General features: G+C 36.3%; 1 protein-coding gene across 3 annotated transcripts in view; it reads left to right on the forward strand.

Moving 5' to 3' along the window:
* ANO3 (anoctamin 3) overlaps window positions 1-27,199 on the forward strand; it is a 479,469-nt gene that overhangs the window by 449,140 nt on the left and 3,130 nt on the right. For all 3 annotated transcript variants that reach the window (XM_011964701.1, XM_011964700.1, XM_011964702.1), the window contains 8 exons: window positions 1,213-1,324; window positions 2,011-2,068; window positions 6,141-6,238; window positions 8,886-9,019; window positions 10,142-10,294; window positions 15,061-15,208; window positions 23,155-23,235; window positions 23,405-23,510. In XM_011964701.1, coding sequence (XP_011820091.1) covers window positions 1,213-1,324; window positions 2,011-2,068; window positions 6,141-6,238; window positions 8,886-9,019; window positions 10,142-10,294; window positions 15,061-15,208; window positions 23,155-23,235; window positions 23,405-23,510 — 890 coding nt within the window. The remainder of the gene's footprint in view (window positions 1-1,212; window positions 1,325-2,010; window positions 2,069-6,140; window positions 6,239-8,885; window positions 9,020-10,141; window positions 10,295-15,060; window positions 15,209-23,154; window positions 23,236-23,404; window positions 23,511-27,199) is intronic.

A 27,199-nucleotide genomic window follows, 5' to 3' on the forward strand; every position in this document is an offset into this window, starting at 1 on the left:
GCCAGTCACCTTCTGGGTGGCCCACGGACCCTTCCTACTTTTGGCACCTACCACCTTTGAACTTGGAGTTCCCCAGGACCTCTTTCTTCCTCCCATGTGATTGGGCTCGTGCATACGTTTAGCCTATGTTTTCCTTAAAGGAGATCCTATTTTCTATCTTTACTGAATTCTTCAACTACGTTACAATATGTGTTAGATGAGACATGTCTGTTTTCTGTCACTCATTTGAGTACTAGATAGGAGCTAAGGTTGCAGTACATGCTGTCCTTATTTTTTTCTTTTAATCATTATAAAACCATAAGATGTTAGAGTTGACAGGATTTTTATAAATCATCTTGTCTAAATCCCTTATTCTACAGACGACAAAACTGACTGCAAAAAAAACATGAAGAGACCTGCCTGAGATTACCTGCCACTCAGGTGTAAGGCTGCGATAAGAGCTTAGTTCTCCTGACTGATATAACCCTCTTTTCTCTTTACCATTCCACTTCTGTCTGTACACAAAATACTCAATCTTCAAAGAACTCTGTGGACAGTTAAGACCCTTATATTGAGTATAGACAGTTTGAGTGAATGATTGATCCATTATGTATGGTTTCTGCTAAATGATGATAGCAGAGAGACTCCTGAAAATCTTCATGTATTAATAACATACTTTTGTAGCTGTGGGGAAAGTCCAAAGATTATCTTATGAAGTCCTTTCATCAAGTGTGAACAGTAGATATTATTCACATTTTACAGATACAGATGCTAGAAATCAGCAAAACTAAGTGCCTCATAGAACTAAAAACCTTGGCCAGGTGTGGTGGCTCACGCCTGTAATCCTAGCACTTTGAGGGTCCAAGGTGGGCAGATCGCCTGAGGTCAGGAGTTCGAGACCACCCTGGCCAACATGGTGAAACCCCCCACTTCTACTAAAAACACAAAAAATTAGCCGGGCATGGTGGCGGGCACCTATAATCTCAGCTACTTGGGAGGCTGAGCCAGAAGAATTGCTTGAACCCAGGAGGCACAGGTTGCAGTGAGTCAAGATTGCACCACTGTACTCCAGCCTGGGCAACAGACTGAGACTCCATCTCCAAAAATAAATAAATAAATAAATAAATAAATAAATAATTTTTTAAAAAAAACTCGAACTTGGGGTTTCTGACTCCATGTTCAGAGTCTTGACATTTACCTCATCTATGTCAATGTACCCTGTGTTCCTTTTAGAATATCCTCGAACAGAATCTGAGTGGGAAAACAGCTTTGCCCTGAAGATGTTCCTCTTCCAGTTTGTCAATTTAAACAGTTCCATCTTCTATATCGCATTCTTTTTGGGAAGGTAAGTCAACTTTTTGTACATAATCTTCACAGAGTCAAAAACGTAGTCAATAGTAATTGACAATTACTGTTCTCACTCAAATGATTTCTGACAGCCACCAGCAGTTAAAGTTGGCACAAAAAAATAAATCCTATTTGCTGCATTTTAGTAGAATTGTGCCTGTTTCATCATCAGTAACAGTTTTGTTAAAGAAGAAAAGAATTTTTGTGCAACCTTGGGTTATAATTCCTTAACGTGGAAACTCCTATCATCTTAACATTTTTCCACCTTTAATGCAAAATACGAAAAAAGCAACATAGTAAACTAATGATTCTGCTTTGCCATATGCTTAGTACTCCATCCAGTGCCGTGGAAACTTACTGAAGATAGAAACATTTTGGACCAAACAATGCAATACATTATTGTAATAGTCATTAACTAGGTCAACAAAACATTAAGACTCTATGTGAGGGTCGGAAACGTCATCCAGTTGGTTTGTTGGTACTTTCTTGACCCATTAATTCACGCATCACTTTTTCCTTTGTAAGTCAGATACTTTGATGTTTAACATAGCAGAAGTCAACTGGGGACAGATTGCACCAGTGAACATTTATGTCTACCCACACATGCACTCGTCGTGATGCCTTAGTAGATGTTCTTCAGTGATCCCCACTTAAATGCTAATGAACTAAAATGTCTTTTTACAGATTCGTAGGCCACCCAGGAAAATACAATAAACTTTTTGACCGGTGGAGACTGGAGGAAGTAAGTAACTTTGGGAGTGTGGGTGCAGGAATGGGCACGGATTTGAGCCAGTTCCTGTGGGAGGAAGGGAACTGAAGAAAGGAGAAGTTCAGGGAAGTCTGTGGATATTGAAGACACATTGTTCAGAAAGAAAGCAACCACATCTTTTCAAAAAAGAGGGTGAACTGAAAAGTTAAACCCCAAGATTCTCACCTCAGCTCTCTTTACTTTTTTAATCACCTTAATTTCTTGTATTTACAGACCCCAGGAATTTAGCTCCAGTAATTTTCCTTTTTTTATTGGAAATTATTATTATTTATTGGGTACATTTTCAAACTTTTAAATATGTTAGGTTTCCTTTTAGTCCAAAAGACATCATACTGGAAACACCAACATGTAATTATATAAAAGTACCTGCCCTAAGACTCATATTTCTTTATTGATTTACAATATGTTTGTTGTAAATATGGAAAAACTGCCCAGGAGTAGTATTACTGGGTTACAGGATAAGTATATTGTATATTTTCACTGTGACTGAGAAATGGGCCTCCAAACGCCACCCCTACCTAGACTGTATGAGCCTGCTTCTTCAGTATTTAGCCAATGGTAGAATTTTCACTTTTTCCATTCTAATAGCCAGTGATTTTAGTTTCTGTAATTATGAATGAGATGGATAATATTTTTCATATTTTTCTTGAACATTTTAGTTTTCTGTTCATAGCCTTGAAGAACAGGGCATAACAATAAAACACAACTAATATTTTATCTTTGGAGACTGACAGTCTATATTCTAATGCTGCCCACCCAGATGTGTGATTTAATATCTATAAATCTCATTTTCTTCTTTTGTAAATTGGTGATAAGAATGGCTATCTTGCCTGACCCTGTGGCTCACACCTGTAGTCCCAACACTTTAGGAGGCCAAGGCAGGAGGATTGCTTGAGGCCAAAAGTTCAAGACCAGCCTGGGCAAAATGATGAGACCCTGTCTTTATTTTAAAAATTTAAAAATTAGCCGGGCATGGTGGCACGTGCTTCTAGTCCCAGCTACTCAGGAAGCTGAGGTGGGAAGATCCCTTGAGCCCAGGAGTTCGAGGATGCAGTGAGCCGTGATTGTACCACTGCACTCCAGCTTGGGTGAGAGACCAACACTGTCCCTAAACAACAGAATAAATAAAGAATAGCTATCCCAGTACTGGTGATTGGTGTATTAAATTAGATTGTGCATGTAAAATAATAGTTATAATTAATGATAGCCATTATTACAAAATTTAAAAAGTGTTACAGTTCGTTTTAGGATATTTGTGAACTGGCTAACCTAGACTTGTGAATCTTCTACTACAACTATATCATATCTCACATTAATATTTTATGTGAAATCAATATTAAAAAGTTTTTAATAATAGCTAAGATTTATTGAGGGCTTACTATATGCTAATGTACTCCAGCAATTGTTTCTAAGTGCTCTCTGTATATTAATGCATTTGATCCTCAAGTTCTATCATTATATCCATTTTATAGATCAGGAAACAAAGTCACAGATGTGCAGTGCCTGCAACTGCAAATGTGATTTTCCTACAATTGTACAAACATACACACTGATGAAGTTATGAGTTAAATCTTTTCAGTGTAGCTTCAGAGTCTGTGCTCTGAGCACTGTGCTTTCCAGCCACAACTGGAATGGCGTGTAGGTATAATCAAAGACATAATGAAAACTTATTTTGCTGAGAAATTGCTGTCTGATTGCTGGCTCACACGTCTGTGTTGGATTTAGAGTAAGCATACTAAAGTAAGTGAAGGAACCTGGGTATTGGAGTCTGGTAGTTCTTTCTGTCACTTAGCTTTATTATCTACAGAGTGAAGATACCAACAACTACCAAGGCGGGTTCTGACAAGGAGTAAGAGAAAAATACATGACAGCATGTAGTTTGGCTTGTCCAAGGTCATATGATCTTGAGTGGTGCAATTGGAATGAATGCTTATGTCTTCTGCACACTCACTCATGCCCTTTTGTGCATTCTAAGTATGGGCTCTTTCTACCAAATGAAATTTAAAGTTTTGATAGACTGGCTTTAGTGCAAGGCCATCACTATGTGAATGGACAAACCCATAAAAACTATTGGACCCCCTTCTCTTCCTTATAAATCATGAAGTCATCAAGGCTTAATTTCAACAAAAGTGTAAATGGCCCGTCTTCCAGCCACCCCACTTTGGCCTATCCTTTGTGGGTAGCAAACCAATCACATGATCCTATGATCATCTTCTTTTTCCCATCCCACAAAATAATATGTTTGTGTTAAACCCACACTTTAAGGCAGCAAACACATTGGTAAATGGAATTCATCCTTAGTATATTATAAAAGAGCAGTGGATTAGGGTACTGGGGACAACTTTAATTTCCATAGCACTAGTCAACACTGCATGGCCTTGGGCAAGTCAGCTTGCCTCTGAGTCTCTACAAAAATGAAGAGCTTCAGCTTGCAGCTGTGATCTGTGATTTGCCCCTGTAGCTTAATAATTATTCTGCCTCAGTCATTCCAGTGAACCCATTTATCAGATATATTTGGGAGAGTTCAGGAAATCCTAAATTCATCCTGAAAAAAGAGGTTTGCTTCAGTGGGCGAATTTAGACCTTTTCAGGCAGTAAGTATGACCATTTGCAAATCCTCTCTCAGGCTCAGATTAGGGAGTCTTAAATTACTGGGCTGGAACAGGAAAAGCAGGCTCTTAGTGTCTTAATTATTTGTTCTCTTTGAAGTTCCACTAGTACCAATTTGATAGAAATAGAAACTGTGGATCAAAGTGATAGAGAAGACTGTCTTCCTTATGAGCAGGACATGTACCCATTTCTAAAGAAACAGACCCACGCCCTCCCACCCAAATACTGCAGTGTTTTCAAGTAAAACACATTGGTTGTGATTTTCATTGAAATCACGTTTTTGTTTGTGTGGGTCTCTAAAACTAACTTACTGAAAATCTAAAAAAGCAGAAAAGCACAGAGGAAAGAATAGGATCATACTGATGAATTATTTTTATGGTGTTGCATTTATGACTTAAAAATACATTATAGTATATGTAGATACTTCCTCTCCAGGAGGTAGAGTTCAACACCTCCCCACCATCTTGAGAATGGGCTAGACTTAGTGGCTCCCTTCTAAAAAATAGAACCGAAAAGGAGAAAAATGAGAAACTTTCCAGTGGAAAAAAATTGGAAAACACTATATTAACCAATTAACACCACCAGTGATGTCATGTGCTTCCCATGTATCCCTCATACGATGTGAGGAAAATAGCACTTCACCTTTGTGACTGGTCTCTCTAAAACACATAACCCTGGTCTAAACATAAGAAAACCATGACACAAACTTAGATTGTGGGACATTCCACAGGATACACATCCAACAATCCTCAAAACTAAAGTTATTAAAAGCTGAGAAGCTCTTCAGACCAGAGGAGACTGGGGAGACAGGAAAAATGAATGCAATCGGGTATGTGGGCTTGGATCCTGGAGCAGAGAGAGGAAAACTGGTGGAATCCAAAGAGAGCTTTGCATTTACCTAATTGTAATGTACTAATATAATTTTCTTAGCTTTGTCAAATATACCATGGTAATGTACAGAACAACAGCTAGAACTGGATAAGGAGTGTATGAGAACTCTGTACTGTCTTTGCAAGTTATCTATACATCTAAACTTATTCTGAAATAAAAAGGTTATTAAAAACAATATGTTATAAACATTATGCCATAGAATTAACTATTTTCTATTACCCGATTGTTAATGGGTATGTAATATTCCATAGCATTCATTAAATGTGATCGTGCCTAACACAGAGCCTGGCAGATAGTAAGTGCTCACTAAAAGTTAGATTTGTTGTTAGTGCTATTATAATTTTGATCGATATTTCATTATAATTACTGAAGAATTCCCTCACCAAGTGCCCTCATACATGCTGTTTCTTTCTTGTTTTTGTTTTCTTAATGCACGAGGTGGTGTGACCCAGCTTTAAAATTTGCTGTACAATTTAAAGCTGGGCATGTCTGAGCCTACTGGGAAGAAGATCAATATCGTTATTGCTCTTATGTTCTATTTCAGTGTCATCCTAGTGGCTGTTTGATAGACCTCTGCCTCCAAATGGGTGTCATCATGTTTTTGAAGCAAATATGGAACAACTTCATGGAACTGGGATACCCGTGAGCACATTATTTTCAAACTTGCCTTATGTCTAGTTACAAAAAAGAAAACTAGAGGTGGTGTGAGTAGTGCTTAAGAATTTGGGCTTGGTAATCACACAGATGATGGCTCAATTCCTGTTTCAGAGCCTGTTTTCACTAAGAATGTATCAACAATAGATCTACCTCAAGAACAGCTGTAAGGGTTAAACAGAATAATGAATGTAGAGTAGATTCTAACTTGTTTAATGCGTTAAGACACTTGTTACTAGTTTGAAAACATGAATGACATTACAGGTTCTTGAATGTAAAAATAATTTTCTGGGATGTTTCTTTCACTACCAACAGACCAAGTTCGTTGTTTAATAAAGACAGCCTTCATTCCTCCCAAAAGAGTAAAGCAAAGATCAAATCCTAGATGAGAAGCTTTGTACTCTTTGTTACAACGAAGAAAAAAAATGTTAGAACAGGACTGATTGTACTAACGTCAAAACAATAGCACTTTATTTTCATTATTTGAGACGTTTTAGCTGCCTGTGCAATGCTTACAGAGGTGCTGAATGCTCACTTTCACATATATTAAAATACGCTTTCCTTTAAAATATGACAAAACACTGGGTATTTAAAACAACGTAATATTGAGGCTTTGAGTCTAATCAACTAAAAACATGACTATTTGAATAATTTCCTGACTATTGGGGAAGAACTGGTTAGTTGTTTGGTGATATAAGTAGCTTGGAGTTATATATCAACTTATATTCTTATTTTTTTCTTTTGGCGGTACACATTTTATCAGAACATTCCTGAACAAAGACCTGGGGGTTGTGGAAGTGATATTAACCCTGCAGTCTGCTATAACATATTGTGTTAATTTACAGGCAGCCTTAGAGCATAGACTGTGGAATTACCCAGACCTGGTTTAAATTCCTTCTCTCTTCCTTGCTAAATTTGTTTTATATTTCCTTGACAACTCTAAGGCTTTTTTAGTCCATTTATAAAATATAGTGTGTTTATGAAGATTGAGATGACCCAATGCTTTTTAAACCTTCATCATAAATGACAGAACCTTTTTGTGAAGAGAGTTTTATACAGACTTAATATTCAAAACAAATTTAAGCAAATCTCTCCTAAACAAAGAGAGAATAGAGGATGGAGGATTGGGGAGCCCAGTTCATTTGTGGTATTCCTTCCTATTCTTGGGGCACTTCTTTAAAACAGGGTTTAGGAAAGAAACAGGAAATTAGGTGTCATTGTTTGAAAGAAACAGGAAATTAGGTGTCAAGTGCTTAGCACAGAATGTAACATGCTGTGAGTAGTCCTTAAGTATCAACAAGATGATGTAGGGGTCATTGCAGTATTAAAAAGTTGTTTCTTTTTATTGTCACTACTCATGGACTGCTACACTTGCCATGCACTTTAGACAGAACATTTTCATTATAGCCTTGCCCTAGGGGTCAGTCTGAATCACATATATCAAATCCTAAGGGTACCATGGCACATCCTACCCTTCCCGATACCTAGGCAAAGGCTTTGTTAAAGAAGAGTGAGCAGGAGTAGTCGAGCCATTAAAGCAAAACTCTTGTAAACCACAATTGTCTTTCTTCAAGCAAAACTTTAAACAGAACCAAAGTAAATATAATAGAAACAAGCAAATCTGCCGCAACTCTCTCCTCCAGCCCTTTTTCACCTTCCGGAGGCTCTTGAGGCAACCTCCACTGCCTGATGTTTGTTCTCTGGTTGCTCCTCCAACTGCCACTTAGGTTCCATGATTAAAATTGAGAGTTGGGTACTGTTCACCAAGTCCTGTAAAAATCACCTCGTCCTGGAGGTAATTTTCATTGAACTCTTAAATAATTCATTACCCAGAAGGCCACAATATGTGCATACCAGGATATTTCTGAGTCACATAATTCCAAGATTGTACTTGGGCTAAGGAAACAGTATTGTTACTTCCTTCCCAGGTGTGAAAAATGGACTCATGGACACAGACTTATTGCCTAGTAATTACTGTTCACCACAATAGCAGAATGTAATAATCACTAACACTTAGACTCCTCATGTTTCTAAACTCAGAGAGGTGAAGTGACTTGCTAAAAATCACATGGCTAATGCATTGCAGGGTGGGGACTAGAACTTAGATCTTTTCAAATCCTACCCAAGGGTCAACTGGTTTATGTGAAACATGATTTTTTTTCCTGTTCAGAGAATATAGCTCAGAAGATTTTAGGTTATGAGCAATGAAAGAGTGAGACCTAATCACAGCAGGCAACATAGAAGTTTAAGTATTTCTATAGGTGGGGAGAGGGGAAGGAATCATAGAAATGAATATTCGTTTAATCAGTGTCAAGGACGATTTTGGTGTACAGGGCATGAATTCCTAAATAAATACGGAGATATTTATAGGACCTAGGAGAGTTCTGGAAGACTGCAGCCTACTCTTCTATGCTAATGTTTTTCAAAAGATTTTTAAAAAATTCTTTAAGATATTTTAAGCTTTCAAAACATTTTTTAAACTTTTTTTTTTTTTAAACTTTTATAAAAGGTAAAACCAAATACCTCCAGTTCCGAGGAGCTGGAATTGGTTTAACTCACTTCTTAGTTCACTATAAATTGTTAACTGGATGCTTGAATCAGAGCTCAAAAGCCCTTGGTCTGCTTTGTGATGTAGGTTGATCCAGAACTGGTGGTCACGACATAAAATCAAGCGGGGAATCCATGATGCTTCCATACCTCAGTGGGAAAATGATTGGAATCTACAGCCCATGAACCTTCACGGACTGATGGATGAGTACTTAGAAATGGGTAAGGAAAAGAAATCCGCAGGACTATTTGGCCTTCTTGATACTATTTTTCTACTTTACACAAGCTTTGGTTCAACAGAGAAAATTCTCTTTCCTTTCCAACCCCAAGCATTCAAAAACATCATCACCTTCATGTCAAGGAGCTAGAGATATTTACTCTTGGCAGATTCACATGTTTTATTCTCTGAGAGCCATGCATTGACCAAAATGAAAGTTTTTCTCACAGTGGGACACCTATTTTATGAGCAAATATTTTAAGCAAACAAAATAATGCTGAACCAGTTTCTTTTCTTTCTTTTTTTTTTTTCTTTTGAGACAGAGTCTTGTTCTGTCAACCAGGCTGGAGTGCAGTGGCACGATCTCGGCTCATTGCAACCTCCACCTCCTGGGTTCAAGCAATTCTCCTGCCTCAGCCTCCTGAGTAGCTGAGATTACAGGTGCACACCACCACGCTCAGCTAATTTTTGCATTTTGTAGTAGAGATGGAGTTTTGCCATGTTGGCCAGGCTGTTCTCAAACTCCTGACCTCAGGTGATCTGCTCACCTCGGCCTCCCACAGTGCTGGGATTGCAGGCGTGAGCCACCACGCCCGGCCAGCTGAACCAGTTTCTATGTTAAGAAACCTACCATTCTACTAACATAAAGCAATAATTATTTTTCACAATAAACCTTTGCACAGACTCAGTCTGAGTCTTAACTTCTGAATCTTAACTCCTCCTCGTTCTTCTTCCTCCTTTTCTTTCTCTTCTTCTTTTTCCTTCTCCTTCTCCTTCTTTCTTCTTCTTCCTCCTCCTTCTCCTCCTCCTCTGCTTTGTCCCCATCTTCCCTCTATTTCTTCTTCTTTTTCTCCCTCCTTCATGCTGCATTATATAGAGGTGGAAAGCCCATAGACTTTCAATACATTCAGAACTTAATTTGAATACAGGTTTCAACATTTTCTAGCTATCTACCCTTTAGCAAGTTTAGTTAACATATACGAAATAAAGATGTCCTAACTGTAAAATGAGGTAAACATATCTACTTTGTAGGGATGTTGAAAGCATTAAAGGCAGTTTATAAAAAGCAACTAATTTGTCACAAAGGAAGTTTATATTATTAATTTCCTAATGCTCTTCTTTTGCAGTTTTGCAATTTGGTTTTACCACCATCTTTGTTGCGGCTTTTCCTCTAGCCCCTCTTTTGGCTTTGTTAAACAATATCATTGAAATCAGGCTGGATGCATACAAATTTGTCACCCAATGGCGGAGGCCTCTGCCAGCCCGAGCAACTGACATAGGTAAGATTCAGAAGTTAAATGATTTTTACATTGCTAACACCAAGAGGTGTGCTGTGGTTTGAGTGTGCCCCCAGATTCATATGTTGAAACTTAATTCCCAGTGTCATAGTATTAAGAGGCCTTTAAGAAGTGATTAAGCCGGCCAGGCGTGGTGGCTCACTCCTATAATCCCAGCACTTTGGGAGGCTGAGGTGGGCGGATCAGCTGAGATCGGGAGTTCGAGACCAGCCTGACCAACATGGAGAAACCCCGTCTCAAATACAAAATTAGTCAGGAGTTCAAGACCAGCCTGACCAACATGGAGAAACCCCGTCTCTACTAAAAATATACAAAATTAGCTGGGCGTGGTGGCGGACGCCTGTAGTCCCAGCTACTCGGGAAGCTGAGGCAGGAGAATCATTTAAACACAGGAGGCAGAGGTTGCAGTGAGCCCAGATCGCACCATTGCACTCCAGCCTGGGCAACAAGAGCAAAATTCCGTCTCAAAACAAAACAAAAAAAAGAAGTGATTAAGCCATGATCCCTTATGAATGGGATTAGGACTCTTATGAAAAATAGCTTGAGGGAGTGGCTTCATTCTCTTCCACTTCCTTGTGGTGTGAGGACACAGCATTCATCCCTTTTGCTTTCCCACCTTCTGTTATATGAAGACACAGCGTTTGCCCCCTCCAGAGGATACAGCAGCAAGGTGCCCTTTTGGAAGCTGGAAGCAAAGCCATCTCCAGATATTGAACCTGCTGGTGCATTTATCTAGGGCTTCCTGTCCTCCAAAATAGCGAGGAACTTCTGTTCACTGTAAATTACCCAGTCTCAGGTATTTTGTTATAGCAGCACAAAGGGACTAAGACAACATAACTTGGTCCTACTTAGCACCATGTTGTTTTCTATTGTGAGGATACCCTTCCAACCATAACAAAATTTAACGCTTTTAGTTATGAAAAGAATAAAGGGAACATTAATTCAGTTGAGATTAAGTTTATATTCAATATGCTATTTCATAAACTTGGTCATAACTAAAATGGATTTCATACATACCTTTCCATACCTTTCCATGTTAATAGACACAGCTCTGCCTCATTCTGGACAATTGCTGCACAGATTTCTATTATATGTGTATGACATTTTTAAAAATATTACTTTAGCCAGAGATGTTTAGATTGCTTCAGTACTTTGCTAACAGAAACAACACTGAAGTGACCATATTCATACATACTTTGCCAGATTATTTCCTCAGTATACATTTCTAGACTGGAGCTCCTGTTCAAAGAGCATGCACATTTAAATTTTTGATACACAATTTGGCAGCATGTGCTCCAGAAATGTTTTACCAATTTACATTCTAAGTACATTTCTCTATTTCTACAACAACTCCAAATTTAATAAGGATTTTTGGATTGTTGTTCCATCTTTGAGAATATGAAGAGGAAAAAATTTATTGTTCTATTTACTAGCATTTTTGTAACTGTGAGATTAAATATATTTGCATTTCTTCTTTGCTAATTGTGTTTATGTTCTTTGGCTATTTGGCCATTGTATCTGATTTGGTTATCTGGCCCTGTACTGGAATACTAATCACCCCCCCCACACACACACACATATATACCACATATATATACATATATATATAAAACTGTGTGTATAAACATATGTAGATAGATATACATATAACATATATGCTGGTTTTCAATTTATTCACTTTATTTTGGATAAGGTTTCAATTTTTATATATAATCAAATTGACATATATCCCTCATAGTTGTTATTATTTTTGATATTCTTAGAAAGGTACCTTAGAACCAAAGATTTTTCACCTATTGTATTTATTGTTGTTTCATTATTTAGATATGTCTGCTATTCTGTTTTGTTTATTTGCTTGTTGTTTGCTGTCATTTTATTATTTCATTTAAATTGTTGATGCATTTAATTGTTGTTCGTTTAAATTGTTGATTTATCTGGAATATGTTGTTGATAAAATTGAGGTCCAGGGTTTTTTCCCCAATGCCTAATCCATTTTTCCAAGACCGTTTATTAAATAATTCAATTTTTGAACTTATTTTATGTTATTTTACACTAAATTCTCTATAAATTCAATTATATTTATATAATTCACTTTTTCCCATTGTGCTACTTATTACATATACTGCATTAATAAACTGTAGTTTTTAAATAAAAAGTCCAACTGTATTGGAAAGCAGCTCCACATGTCTCCTTTTTTGGGAGGGGAAATTTTCTAGCTAATACTGCAAGGTTATCCTTTTAATTAATTTTACCCATTTATATGTTACAGCGTCACCAAAGTCTATGTAAAATATGCTTATCTGTAAAGATTGAATACAGTGCAATTTGAGTTCTCATATTTTAAGCAACTAAAATTATTGCTGTCCTTTAAATTTGGTGATGTTGTTGATTTCATTATTTAAACAATATAGACACAGGAGGGGAACAACACACACTGGGGCCTGTTTGGGTGGCAGGAGGAGGGAGAGCATCAGGAAAAATAGCTAATGCATGCTGGATTTAATACCTAGATAATGGGTTGATAGATGCAGCAAATCACCATGGTACACGATTACCTATGTAACAAACCTGCACATCCTGCACATATATCCCGGAACTTAAAATAAAATAAAAATAATATAAGCACATTAAAGAAAATCTAGAAAATAAATTTTTAAAAACTTCCATTTCAGCTTTAGTTAGCACTTACTATACCTTCCCATAGATAAGTATTTTCTAAATTACTGGATTTTACTTTGCTCAAGCCAGAGAACACGAAAGTGTATAAAGAAAACAGTTAGTAATCTTTCACCTTTATTTTTCTCTTCTACCTCAAGGAGACAATGCTATCAATTTGGCATGTATCCTTTGCCATTGTTTTTCTCGCTTATAGAAATATACAAAAATATATTCGTACACATATGTAGAATTGTGCATTGTTTTTCCTTCATGAACATTCTCCAGCTCAAAACATATTTGTCCAATTTATTTTAATAGAATAGTAATAATTATAATACTGATACATCATAATTTGTATAACCATTTACTTATTTCCCACTATAAGCAGAAATGCACATATAGTCATAGCTATAAATATAAATATGTACATAGTTATTACACATGTAGTACATATCACATATTTATATATGTGTTTGCATATAGTGTATCCATAGTATAGGTCCCAATAAGTAGGATTAAAATGTATACATATTTTAATTTTAAGATGTATCAGATTAATTACTAAAAATGTTGTAACAAGTCATACTTCCAGCAACACTGTAAAAGAGTTTCTGTTTCCACAATCCTTAAATAGCACTAGATTTTATAAGACTTTCAAATCTTTGTCAATCTATGGATTTTTTAAAAATCTTATTTTTTGAGTGTCATTTCTCTGAATACTAGTGATTGAAGCTTCTTTTTAACGGTTATTTTAATTCAGAAAGCAAATTGCTCCTTTTATTCTTCATTTTTCTCTAGGTTTATTTATATTAACGTTTTAGGTTCGTATATTAGGCATGTTAACCTTTTGTCAGTTTTTGTAAACCAAATTGTTTCTCCCAAAATGCTTTCTTTTGCCTAAATATTGTGACTTTTGTAAAAATAAGTGTTTAATTTTAATGTACTCAAATATGGTTTGTATCGATTTTTTGTCTTATGATCTCAAGTAAACTTTAACATCTTTTTAAACTATTATTTTTAATTACAACTCAATGTAGCACATTATAAAAATTTTGAAATGCTGAGTGTGGGAGGAAGGAAAGTTGGCATGCTACATAATCACCTTTAGTGCTATAGAGCATTTTTTTCCAGGATTTTTTTTCTCATACATATTTTTAAAACTAAGTTTAATCCTACTGAAAACATTAGTTTTGACTATAATTAATAGTATACTACTTCTTTATACTGTATAACTTCAAAAGCTTTGTATGTGTATGTGTATTTCCATGATGCCAGATTGACCTCCTAGGAAGTAAAAAATGTCTACTAGAAATTTTCAGGTCTGACCACCAGACTAGTTTTGCTTTTCTATATTTTTACTTTAAAAAGACATTTGACAAAGATAAAGACAGCCGGGCACGGTGGCTCAAACCTGTAATCTCAGCACTTTGGGAGGCCGAGGCGGGCGGATCACGAGGTCAGGAGATCGAGACTGTCCTGGCTAACACGGTGAAACCCCGTCTCTACTAAAAAAGAAAAAAAAAAAAAAAAAGGTAAACAGGCGTGGTGGCGGGCGCCTGTAGTCCCAGCTACTCGGGAGGCTGAAGCAGGAGAATGGCATGAACCCGGGAGGCAGAGCTTGCAGTGAACCAAGATCGCGCCACTGCACTCCAGCCTGGGTGACAGAGCAAGACTCTGTCTCAAAAAAAAAAAAAAAAAAGACAAACCTCAGAGTGAATGCAGATATTTCACAGTGTGCGTAACCATGCATGCAGAACTTTAAGTTTCTTATGTACTATTTTTATTGCCTCAGCAAAGTCTGTAAATTAGACTTTGAAATATCTTGTGCACCTGTGCCATGTTTCATTATAGCAGACATGAACCCAGTCCTAATGGCATTTCAATTTTTAAGTCCTTTTAGATCTATCTTCTCTTTGTGGAAAAAGCATATTCAATGGCTATAATGTCTGTATTGAGATAGTATACTAAGAAAGCACAAAGTGGACAGAGCTGTGGTCCCAACATAAGTAAAACATTTCCAAAATAAGATTATTTACAGGGTTTTCATATTTTTCATTTTTGTTCACCATGATTAATCTTTCTCTTATCAGGTATCTGGCTTGGAATTCTCGAAGGAATCGGTATATTGGCTGTGATCACCAATGCATTTGTAATTGCTATTACTTCTGATTACATCCCACGTTTTGTCTACGAATACAAATATGGCCCCTGTGCAAATCATGTAGAACCAAGTGAAAAGTAAGGTTTAAATTTAAACATTCTCCTGATATGTTTTACATTTGTAATTAAAATGGGATCTTACTGGGAAGTTTTGTTCTATGACCATTAAGGGTGGTGTTTCTAAGCCTTGCATTTATAACGTGTTTATTAGATGAAATGAAGCAAAGTAAAAAGGACAGCAGTGTTATTATAGCAAATAATCTTAGAGTCCATCTAATGTTTTTACTTGGAAATGCATCACAAGTATCAAAATTGTAAAAAATGTATTTAGAAGTTACATTCTGTGAATAGAAGTTATCTTAGAATAACTTATCTATATGGTAAGAAGATTACATTCTTCTTACCATATAGATGTGGAAATTGCAACCTATACTGGCTAATCAAATTGCTGAATGGAGCAGTGCTAGTTTCTGGGGAGAAGCAGAAGCTGAAGAAACTGTCAGCTCTGTGACTAGAGATTGTCAAAAGGAATTTACAACTAAGGGTTTTCAGGACGCAAAAAATCCTGTCTCCCATGTATTTTCTTTTAAAATTTAAATCCAATCTTTACAACACAGTTTCTCAACCTCTTTTCTGTTGATGTTTTAGATCAGGTAATTCTATCTTTTCATGGGGGTCAGAGCGGCTGTCTTGTACATTGTAGGATGTTTAGCAGCACCCTTGTTACCACCCAGTAGATACCAATAGTAACCTCCATACTCCCCAAGTTGTGACAACCATAATTATCTCTGGGCATTGCCAGATGTCCTCTGGGGGACAAAATCACCCAGTTTAGAACCACTGCTTTAGGTGATACAGGTTTTTTCAACTCTTTCCTTACTGAAATAAAGTACTAGGGGAAAATGTAAGAGAGCATTGGATTTGAGGAACAGAGAGGAGTTGTAGGCACATAACACAGAGCTGTAGCTGGAGATCAGCCTTAGGTGTGGAAGAAGTGACAGGAGAAGCTGCTTCTCCTGCTTCCTGCAGGAGCAGCTTTGGGTGTGCAGCTGATCTGGATGCAGGACACGTGCCACAAGCAGGATGAGCCCTGGAATAGGAGGAAATCCACTGTTAACTCTGCTGAGGAACGCACGTTTTCTCAGATCAATGAAATACCTTTCTGTATATAAATGTCTCAATTTTTCAGATAGGTGATAAGGGAATGGATATTTCCTTCATATATTGCATATTTTGGGGTCTTGTCACAGGGTTTTAACTTGAAGCCAGACATTTTAGGTTTGAGTTCTAACTTTGCCTTTTAGTGAAAGACACATCATTAATCTGGACCTAGTTGGTTCATAATAAGAAATGTTCGGCCGGGTGCGGTAGCTCAGGCCTCTAACCCCAGCACTTTGAGGGGCCGAGGCGGGCAGATCACAAGGTCAAGAGTTCGAGACCAGCCTGGCCAACATGATGAAATCCCGTCTCTACTAAAAACACAAAAATTAGCTGGGTGTGGTGGCGGCCGCCTGTAATCCCAGCTACTTGGGAGACTGAGGTAGGAGAATCGTGCAGTGAGCCGAGATTGTGCCATTGCACTCCAGCCTAGATGACAGGGCGAAACTCTGTCTCAAAAAAAAAAAAAAAACCAAAAAAAATAGCCCTTATGCTTAAGAAATGGTGTCTGAGATAAGATCTTATGAACTGTAAAGCACTCTCTAAGTGTAAGTGGGATTTTGTATTAGTAGTTTAGAAAACCCTCTTTTTTCTTAATTCAAAATAATCTAGAAGCGGATGTTAAGGATTTAAAACATACAGGCTTGTTAAGGAGCCCTCTTCCATAGCATTATTTGCCAGTGTCTTCACTGCCACCTAGTGGCAAGTGACAATGAGATTGACTGGGTATCTAGTACTCTACATTCCAGAGCCTGCATTTCATATAGATAGCCCCCGACATCTTCTCCATATTCATCAGTTAGGAATATAGATTAATTTCAAGCAAAGATGTGGAGGGCTTATGTTACACTGACACTACACATTCAGAGGAGCACCCTGTTTAATTATTTTCCATGTGTGCTTAGCAGCTACATTGGCATAGATTCATTCAGATTGGAAATTTTCGGAGGGGGCAGAAGGACAAGATGACAGTGGGAGGGGAGGATATTGGCAAGGGAGTAGATGAAATGATAAATTATTGGCTCTAGTATGGACAACGAATGGAGTGAAGCCAGCATAGCTCTGTAATTAAGAATTCAAGGTTTAGAATCAGATAGATGCGTGTTTGAATCTAGGTTCCAACAACCGTTGTCTGAGGGCAGTCCTTCTTAACATGTGGTCTGCAGATCTCCTTCAGGGGTCCATGAAGTCAGTGCCATTTTTATAATGAAATTAAGATATAATTTGCCCTTTTCATATATTGACATTTTCTCTAGCGATCCAAAAATATTGGTGAATAAAGTTTCTGGTAGTTTCGCGTAACTAAAGGCAGTGGCACCAAACAGTATTAGTAGTGATCGTATTCCTTACCATAATTTGGCCAACATAAAAAATTTCAATAAGAAGTTCAGTGTGTCCTCAGTGAAGCAGCAATAATTATTGATTTAATAAAATCTCTACTATTGAATAGATGTCTTTTAAATATTTCATGTGACAAAATAGGAAGTGTGCATAAACCACTTTCTGCTTAATTCCAAAGTGTGATTGATGGTCATCTCAAAGAAAAAAAAAAAACACTCATGTGATCGTTGGAGTTACAAACTGAGCAAACTTTTTTCCAACATGAAATAATGATTGCCAGACAAACTATGATTATTCAGACTTGGATACTTAGCAGTCTTTTACAGAATGCTCACAACTAGCCTGTCATTTTTAAGAAAATAATTGCTATATTTATTGCCATTGAAAAAGTTCAAGCACTGAAGTGAAAGTTAGAATTTTGGATAACTTTTATTTACCACTTTGAGCTTAAAAGCTTCCCAATGCTGATAGATTTTTTTCTGATAAAAATAAATGGCGATATTAACAATTGTGAGTTTTTTCATGGTATGTAGTAAAAATATGTCAACATTTGGAAGAGCTGCATGATTCCAGGAATGAATATTTTCCAAATAACCCATATTTGATGTTACAAAATCATGAATGAATTAAAGACGAATTTAAAATACAAGTTAGACTTAGGGATTTTAATGTAACAGAATAAAAACTTCATTGATATGGTTTAAAATTCCACATTGCAACTAAATGTTAGAAAGTATCACATGTAGAGCTTTGAGGGAATGTCAATGAAAAATATCCACAATTGTTTCAAATACTATTAAAATAGTCTTAATATATGAGACCAGATTTTCTGTTTTTTCTTCGACCAAAACAACATATTGCAATAGATTTTATATAGAACCAGATATGAGAATCTAGCTGTCTTCTGTTAAAACAGGCATTAAAGGGATTTGCAAACATTTAATGTCATTCTCAGTATGTTTTTCTTTTGGAAAATATAGGTATTTTTCTTTAAGAAACAGGTCATTTATATTAATTTACCTTAATATGAATTATTTTTGTTTTTAAATGAAGTAACAGACATTTTCTAAATTTCTCAGCTTTAATTTCGAATATGTTCAAATATCAATGATACATCTTTGTGAAAAAAAAGAAAAAAAGCTTCTTCAGATCCTCAATAATTTTTTAAATACAAGGGGGTTCTGAGGCCAAACGTTTTTGAAATTACAGGCCTAGATAAAGTTACTTAATCCCTTTAAACTTCAATTCTTTAATCATTATGATGGAGATAAAATATATATCTTTTAAGGTTGTTGTAAAAATTAATTAATTTTAACAATTCTTTGAACTCACCTAGATCTCTAAGGCATTGGTCATAATAACTCATTCTGGCCCCCCTCCCTTTCCTTTAATGTCCTCTTTTCCATCCTTAACCATCTTACAAACCAGTTGCCCAATCACCATAACCACTTCCTTGGATATGTAGGTCTTTCCCCCATTCACTTTGTTATGGAAATGCAGAATCACATCCTTGGTTCTCCAAACTCTTTGTCTACTCTGCACTGCACTCATGCAGCTGCATGTGAATGAAGGAAAATGAACTACCACACCGACTAGTTTCACTTTAAATTTGTATCACATACTTTGTGTGGCCCTGACAAACGTATTTTATTTTCCTAGTTCATTTGCCCGTTTACTTTTTTAGAGAAGTTTATCATACTTTCTCCTTGCTCCTCAAGCCTTCTGCACCTCCTTTTTTATTCTTACTCTGACCTGATCTTGCTTCCTACTTAAGAAAAATTGAATCAATTAGAAAAGATCTTCCACAGACATCTATTATCACATCTTCCTACCTACAGTATGTGTCCCATATAGCCTGCCTCCTCCAAGTTCCTAGAAATAGAACCATCTGTGCTCCCATTTTGAAGGCAAAATTCCTCCACGTATGTCCTGGATCTCTTTCTCTTTCTCTGAGACCATCATTCTAGTAATTCACCCCTTTTTCTCATACATTATGTATTTTGCCTCTATTTACTTTTTCACATTAACATTGAAACATGTTTTTATTCTTCTAGTCAGTAAAGTCCTCCTTGTCCCAGCTGCCTTCCAGTTACATCTTTATGTCTTTGCTCCCATTTATCACAAAAACTACATCCAAAGATCTTTCTCTTCCTATGTTCTCCAATTCCCCTTCTCCTCTTCCCTTTTAAACTCTCTTCAGTAACACATATGCCCCATGGCTCCGTCGAGATGTCATGATGACTTTCACATTGTCAAACCCACTTGTCGATTCCAGTTCTCACATCATTTGGCCTTTCAGCAGCATTTGACAATTGATCATTCCCTTCTTAATATACTTTATTCACTTGACTTTCAGAAAGCCACATAATTTTGGTTTTCCTGCTACCCCACCAGCCACACCTAACCAATCATTTCTGCTAGTTCTCCGCATCTCTCAGCTTTAATTTTGGAGTTCCCCAAGGGCTCAATCTATGGACTTACTATCGTCTGTATTTCTGTTTATTTCCTTGACCATCTAATTCAGTTTCATGGATCAATCTACTCTCACACCTGAATTCTAGCCTTGAATATTCCACTGTCTACTTGGCATCTCCTCTTACATGTCTAATAAACATCTAAAACTTGCCTTGCCCAAATTTAAAGTCCAAATTTCACCCAATCCTGCTTCACGTTTGGTCTTCCCCATCTCAGTTAACAGCAATTTCATATTTATAGTGGCTCAGGCCATGATCCTTGGTAATCAGCCTTGAATACTTTTTTTTTTCCACGCCCCACACAATCCACTGGGAAACATGTTGACCCTGCTTTCTAAACATCCCCTTTTCATACCACTTCCACTGCCACCACCTAGCGCAAGACACTATCATCTCTCACCTGGATCCTTGAATAATCTTACTTAAAACTTAAGTTCATTCATGTGATTCATGTGCTCAAAACAAAGTAGTGTCTTCTTATTTCACTCTAAGAGCCAGAATCCTCCCTAAATTCATACAAAGTGAGCTGCTTCTCGGAACTCATTTTCCAACACTATTTCCCTCCCTCCCTTTGTTTCCACCACCGCTGCCCTCTCACAGTCCCCAGTACATGCCAAGGACTCTGCTTTTTCTGCTTGAAACTGCCCATCCCCAGATACCCTCATGGCTGCCTCTCTCAACTTCTAATCTTTCCTCATGTTACCTTCCTAACAAAGTCTACCCTAAGGACTCTATGTGAAATTTTAACCCCCTAATTCCAATTTCCCTTAGCCTAATCTATTATGTTGTGTGGTAGTCAAAGGTTTACATTACTTTCTTTAAGAACATCCAATTTCTCCAGCACCATTTGTTGAAAAGACAATTATTTCACCAAGATGGCAGGGCCATTCTTGTCATAAATCAGGTGAATGTGTATTTGTGGATCAGTTTTTGAACTATCTCCTCTTCACTGGCCTGTTGCCTTTCCTTGTATGAAGATCACGGTATCTTAATTACTGTAGCTTTACAGTAAGTCAATATTACGTGCTGTAATCTTCTGTACATTTTCTTCTTCAACACTGATGTTGCTAATATAGATTCTTTACATTTACATATACACTTTAGATTCAATTTATCAGTTACCATTTTTTAAAAATTTGAGAGAGTTGACATTTTAACAACCAGTCTTTCAACATGCTGACTCCATTTACTTAAGTGTTTATTGAATTCTCTGAGACATGTGGTTTGTTTGTTTGTTTTTAGATCCCAGCGTAGAGGTCCTATATGGCATTTTTAGATTTATACCCAGATATTTGGTATTTGTAATGTCACTATAAGTAGTATTCATTTAAATTTTATTTTCTTTTGTTTGTTGCTGAAATATTTTTTCTATATTGACCTTGTATCTATCTAGTGACCTTGCTAAATTCACTCATTAATTCAAATGGGTTTTAGATTATTTTATATTTCCTATATACATAACTATGCCATATGTGAATAAAGTCATATTTATATATTGTTTCTTTGTGTTAATTCCAGTTAAGTGTTTGTCTTCTCACTGACTTCAGGAGAAAGTGTTCAGCATATGTGATATTAGCTATATGTATTTATGTAGACATTCTTCATCAGATTAAGATCCTACCAGATTTTTGGTTTGTTGAGTAGTGTTTATTGTATCTCCAGTTGAATTTTATGAAACATTTGTTTATTTATTAATATAATCGTATGGTTTTCTTTTTGTTCTATTAATGTAGTGAGTTCCACTGAGCGATTTTATATGATAGAAAAAACCTCGTATTGCGAGAATTAGCTCCACTTGGTCATGAGATTCATTTATGGCCTATGGACAACTCAAACTTATCTTTCGGCCTTCCACTGCCTCAAAACTTTTGAGAAGCTGTTAGTGGCAGGCCCCCTCCTTCTTGCAGTAGGACTTGTAGAGGCCTTTTTCTCTTAAGTGCTGTGACACTCTCGAAGATTTCATTCTGCCTTTTGAAAACCAAATTCACTCCCACCTCCAGCTTTCCAGGCTGCCCAAGAACTTAGCAAATATCTCATGAGAAAAACATCCAGGCATATGGGGCGTCTGTACCTTCCAATCTGTCACACCAGCCCCATGCCATTGGTAAAACTCATTGGTTTCTATTGCCCTTGGTACAGACTCTAATGTAAGAGTGTACCTTAATTTAAATACCAGGAAATCAGGGTTAACAACAACAACAAAAAAAGCTACTGCACAGTTGAACTGAGCCTAATTCTTAGTATTCACCCAGATTTGGCAAATGAATGCCTCCAGGAAAAGGAAAGAATAGGTGATTGCCAATTTCCCTAGGAAGGACTTTTCTCTCTCTGGAACATTCATTCATCTAGTTCTTGTTTCCATACATCTTCATTGTCTTTAAAAACTGGATTTTTGTTATTGTAGGAATGCTGACTTAACAATATCCCGTCTGGAAGAATTACTTCATTTTTATTTTCATAGCACCTACTGCATTTTAACATTCAATACAATTTACTTATTAATTATGTTTATTGTGTGCGTATCTCTCCCCTCTCCCACCCTACTAGAATGTAAGCTGCACAAGGATAGGGGTTTTTGCCTGTTCTGTTCACTGTTAAGTACCAAGCATCGAGAATTTTTCCAACAAATCATAGGTCTTGAATAAATATATATGTTGAATAAGTTAAGTAAAGAATAAGCAATGTTTATTAACTACTTAATTATAATTGAACAGTATTATGTGCATGCATATTTATAAAACATATTTTATAGAGTTTTAATACATAGAAAGTAATTATCAAAATGTCTAGTGTGTGGTAACTACTTAATAAACATAAACCAGATGAAAAGGCAATATAGGAATTATTGGGAGAAAATGGCAGGGCAGGAATCTGTCTCATTAAGGTACAATTATGAAAGTTAGGGAATGGAATAAAAGAGCTTATTTGCTAAAAGTTCATCGTTAGAATGGAAAGAATAATACATTTATAGAATCCTGGCATTTGTAATACAATAATTAGGCTAGAAATGTATGAATCTTTGAATCACATGATATTTTTCTTTTCTCCCAGTTGCTTAAAGGGATATGTCAACAATAGCCTATCCTTCTTTGACCTGAGTGAGCTTGGTATGGGAAAATCTGGTTATTGCAGGTACTTATAATAGTTTCTTTCCTGCTTGCTTTCACCATTCCATGTATTCTCCACTGCATGTTAATGAGCACATTTAAACTGTTATTTTGGCATTTGGGCAAATCAAGAAAATTCGGGCCTCCACTGTTTGATCTCTATTTGTCATTCTCTTTGTTTTTGTGGATTTCAGGTACAGAGACTACAGAGGCCCCCCTTGGAGTTCCAAACCCTATGAGTTTACTTTACAATACTGGCATATTCTTGCTGCTAGATTGGCCTTCATTATTGTATTTGAGGTTAGTCACAAGCTGAGTTGAAAATGACTATAGATAAATGCTCTTCTAAATGATTTATCATCTGCCTCTTTGAAATCAGTTCCTCACAGACTTCCACAAAAACACTTAAGTAGGTCCTGTAAAAGGCTTTAATACAATGAAAGCATTATTACAAGTACAGAAAAGCAAGCGCTGAATAATGTAAGAGTGTACATTAATTTAAATACCAGGAAATCAGGGTTAAAAAAAAAAAGCTACTGCACAGTTGAGCTGAAAACTTTTGAGCCTCCTACTTTTGAGTCTTTTAGTAACCAGGTTTAAAAAGGAAAGGATGATTTTCATCATCTGATAAAGGAATCCATATCAATTCATTGGGGTGGAAAAAACTGATTTTCTGAACAATTCCAATTACAGTTGATCACTTACATATTTGTATAAGGAACACTGGATGATTCAATAAATTGTGCTTGAGAACATTTTATTTAAAAATACAGAGACTTTGATTATCAGATCCATACAATAGTATCTGATTGTAATCCTGTGAAGAAATTTGGCAGAAGCTATTGTATTATTGCCTCATTTAGCATATAACTATTTCAATACAGTGAAGAAGTTAGCACTGGGATATGTTGAGTATATACTCTCTGAGGTACCACTAAGGTCAATTAAAAGACTTTAAATGCATCTGTTTTACATGACCACACCAATTTATTCAGAGAAAACATAGCCATATCTAAGACTTTTGGAACAAATATTTTTAAAGGTAATATACCTCTCAACTGATCTCCAAAAAGTACTTCAAATTTTGTAGTGAAATATCCTTCATCTTTAAAATGAAATGCTTACCCCTAAGGGTATCATCTGGGACTGAAATTCTATTACTTAATGACTTTGCACCTGCATACATGTCTCCTAATGAAGTGAGAGTGTCTAACGTAAGAGTTAAGGCATATTTCCAATCCAGTGATTAAAAAAACTTCTATTGTGTTTTTATTTACACTTCTTCTCCCATCTTATTTTGGAGCTCAAATGAACAAAGTTAATAAAATGCATGGATTCAAAGCAAACTGTCATCATTGATCCATGTAATTTCCTCACTATTTTTTTCTTCTTTCACCATTGCTAATTCCATTACCCACCCATTCCAAAAACATCCCCTCCCTTTTCATCCGTATAAATTCTCCCACATATTTACTTGCATATGTGTTTGTTTACCAAAAAAACCGTAGTATTAATTTGAGTGTTCTTTTTCAAAATTACTTCAATGGTATTGTTTCATGAAACTTATTTTGTGCCTTACCCATTTTATTGTTTTTAGATATATAGAGAGCTAGCCATGAGATTGATTCACATTTAGAACATTTTTTCTGTCTTCTATATGATATTTCATCAAATTTATTAATCCTTTGTCAGATGGATAGTTTGGAAATATTTTCTCAACTCTATCAGTTGTCTGTTCACTCTGTAGATTTTTTTTTATTTGCCATGCAGGAACTTTTTAGCTTGATGTGATCTCATTTGTCTATTTTTGTTTTTATTGCCCATGCTTTTGAGGACTTACCCCAAAAAAATCTCTGCCCAGGTCTATGTCCTAAAGCATTTCCCCAGTGTTTTTCTTCTAGTGGTTTCATAGTTTTGGACTTACACTTGTCTTTAATCCATTTTGATTTTATTTTTGAATTTGGTAAGAGATAGGGGTCTGTTTTCATTCTTCTGTACATAGATATCCAATTTTCCCTCCACCATTTATTGAAGAGACTATCTTTTATTGTATTAAATATTTTCCCCTTAGAGTGCCATTTAGAATGAGTTGAATAAACTTTTTAATTATAAAATAATTCTGCATTAAATTCCACTAGTCAGTGTTATTAAAATTATACTAACTTGGCCAGGCGTGGTGGCTCACGCCTGTAATCCCAGAACTTTGGGAGGCCAAGGCAGGCGGATCACCTGAGGTCAGGAGTTCGAAGCAGCCTGACCAACATGGAGAAACCCCGTCTCTACTAAAAATACAAAATTAGCCAGGTGCAGTGGTGCATGCCTGTAATCCCAGCTACTCAGGAGATTGAGGCAGGAGAATCACTTGAACCCGGGAGGCAGAAGTTGTGGTGAGTCGAGATCACGGCTTTGCACTCTAGCCTGGCCAGCAAGAGTGAAACTCCATCTAAAAAAAAAAAAAAGAAAAGAAAGGTATACTAAATTATTTTTTCCTCAGGAACTTGAAGCATATCTGTCCTTACTAATTTAATTATAGCAAAGGTTTTGAATTTTATTCCTATACCCTTAAGGCACATTCCTGGATATTTCTGTGAATATCAAATATTTTATCAAGAAAGAACTTCTGATTATTTGCTTTTATATGGAAAAATATGACCTGCCTTACTATGATCTACTCTGCAGTACAGTTTCTTGGGACACATATAATAAGCCCAGTTAAAGTACGTTGAATTCTTTTCCATGTAGACTATTATCTACTAAGAATCCATTAGGAACGTGTTATTTTCCACAGATTATGCTAACTCCATTAGTATATTTTTTCCTTTCTGAGAAATTGAAAGATCTACTCTTCTTCCTGGGAAAAACAGGATGCATTTATAATAACAGGAGGTAATATTTAAGCAGGGCTCACGCTATGACAAGCAATCCCTGAGCCATATATATATACACACACACACACACAAAAAAATATATATATACATATATGGTATGTGTGTATTTATATATACACACACACATATTCATTTAATACTTATGCCAACCTTTAAGAGATATTACTATCATCACCGTTTTAGGGATATGACACAGAATATAGGTGATTTGCCTGAGGTTAAATAGCTGATAAGTGTAGGATTCAGATTCAAGCAGCCTCATTCAACATGTATACTTCTAACCACAGACACACTGCCTTTGAGTTTTATTCCTGCTTTTTTTAAAATGCATTACTTTTGTCAGTTCATTTTTCAAAATATTGACCAGGCGCAGTGGCTCCCAACTGTAATCCCAGCACTTTGGGAGGCCAAGGTGGGAGGATAACTTGAGCTCAGGAGCTTGAGGCCAGTCTGGGCAACATGGTAAGACCTTGTATCTACAAAATTTTTTAAAAAAATTATCCAGGTGTAGTGGCAGGCAACTGTGTTCCTAGCTACTTGGGAGTCTGAGGCAGGAGGATCGCTTAAGCCTAGGAGATGGAGGCTGCAGTCAGCTGTGTATATGCCACTGCACTCCAACCTGGGCAAAAGAATGAGATGCTGTCTCAAAGAAGTAATAATAAAAGTAATATGTTTTTCATCATAGAACAATTCTATAATAAAGGTAAAATATTTAAAGCAGCTATGGTGATATGTGAACTTAATAGACATGAAAAATGCATTTTCTGAGTTTGAGTCTAATGCTAGCATAACAGGCAGATTGCATTCTATGTGGTTTGCATGATATGTGTTATGATCTATTGGACATGGGTTCTCCCTGGATATGATCTTTCTCATCTGTGTATAACAATTCATGTCATAATAATATTTCATAATATGTAAAGATTTTATAGGTATGAATTTAGGATTTACTTGGTGCTTATAAAGTGATATCAACATGTTACAGCAAAAAGAGGAAGTAATTTTTTGTTTTGTCCTGATACTTATGTGAAGAAGGCAACAGTAGTGTTTTCAATATAATTTTTGAAGGTATTAATATTCTAGATGGTACATACTAAGTTC

The sequence above is a fragment of the Mandrillus leucophaeus genome, unplaced genomic scaffold (assembly GCF_000951045.1).
Source record: "Mandrillus leucophaeus isolate KB7577 unplaced genomic scaffold, Mleu.le_1.0 Scaffold700, whole genome shotgun sequence".
Classification (NCBI taxonomy): domain Eukaryota; kingdom Metazoa; phylum Chordata; class Mammalia; order Primates; family Cercopithecidae; genus Mandrillus; species Mandrillus leucophaeus.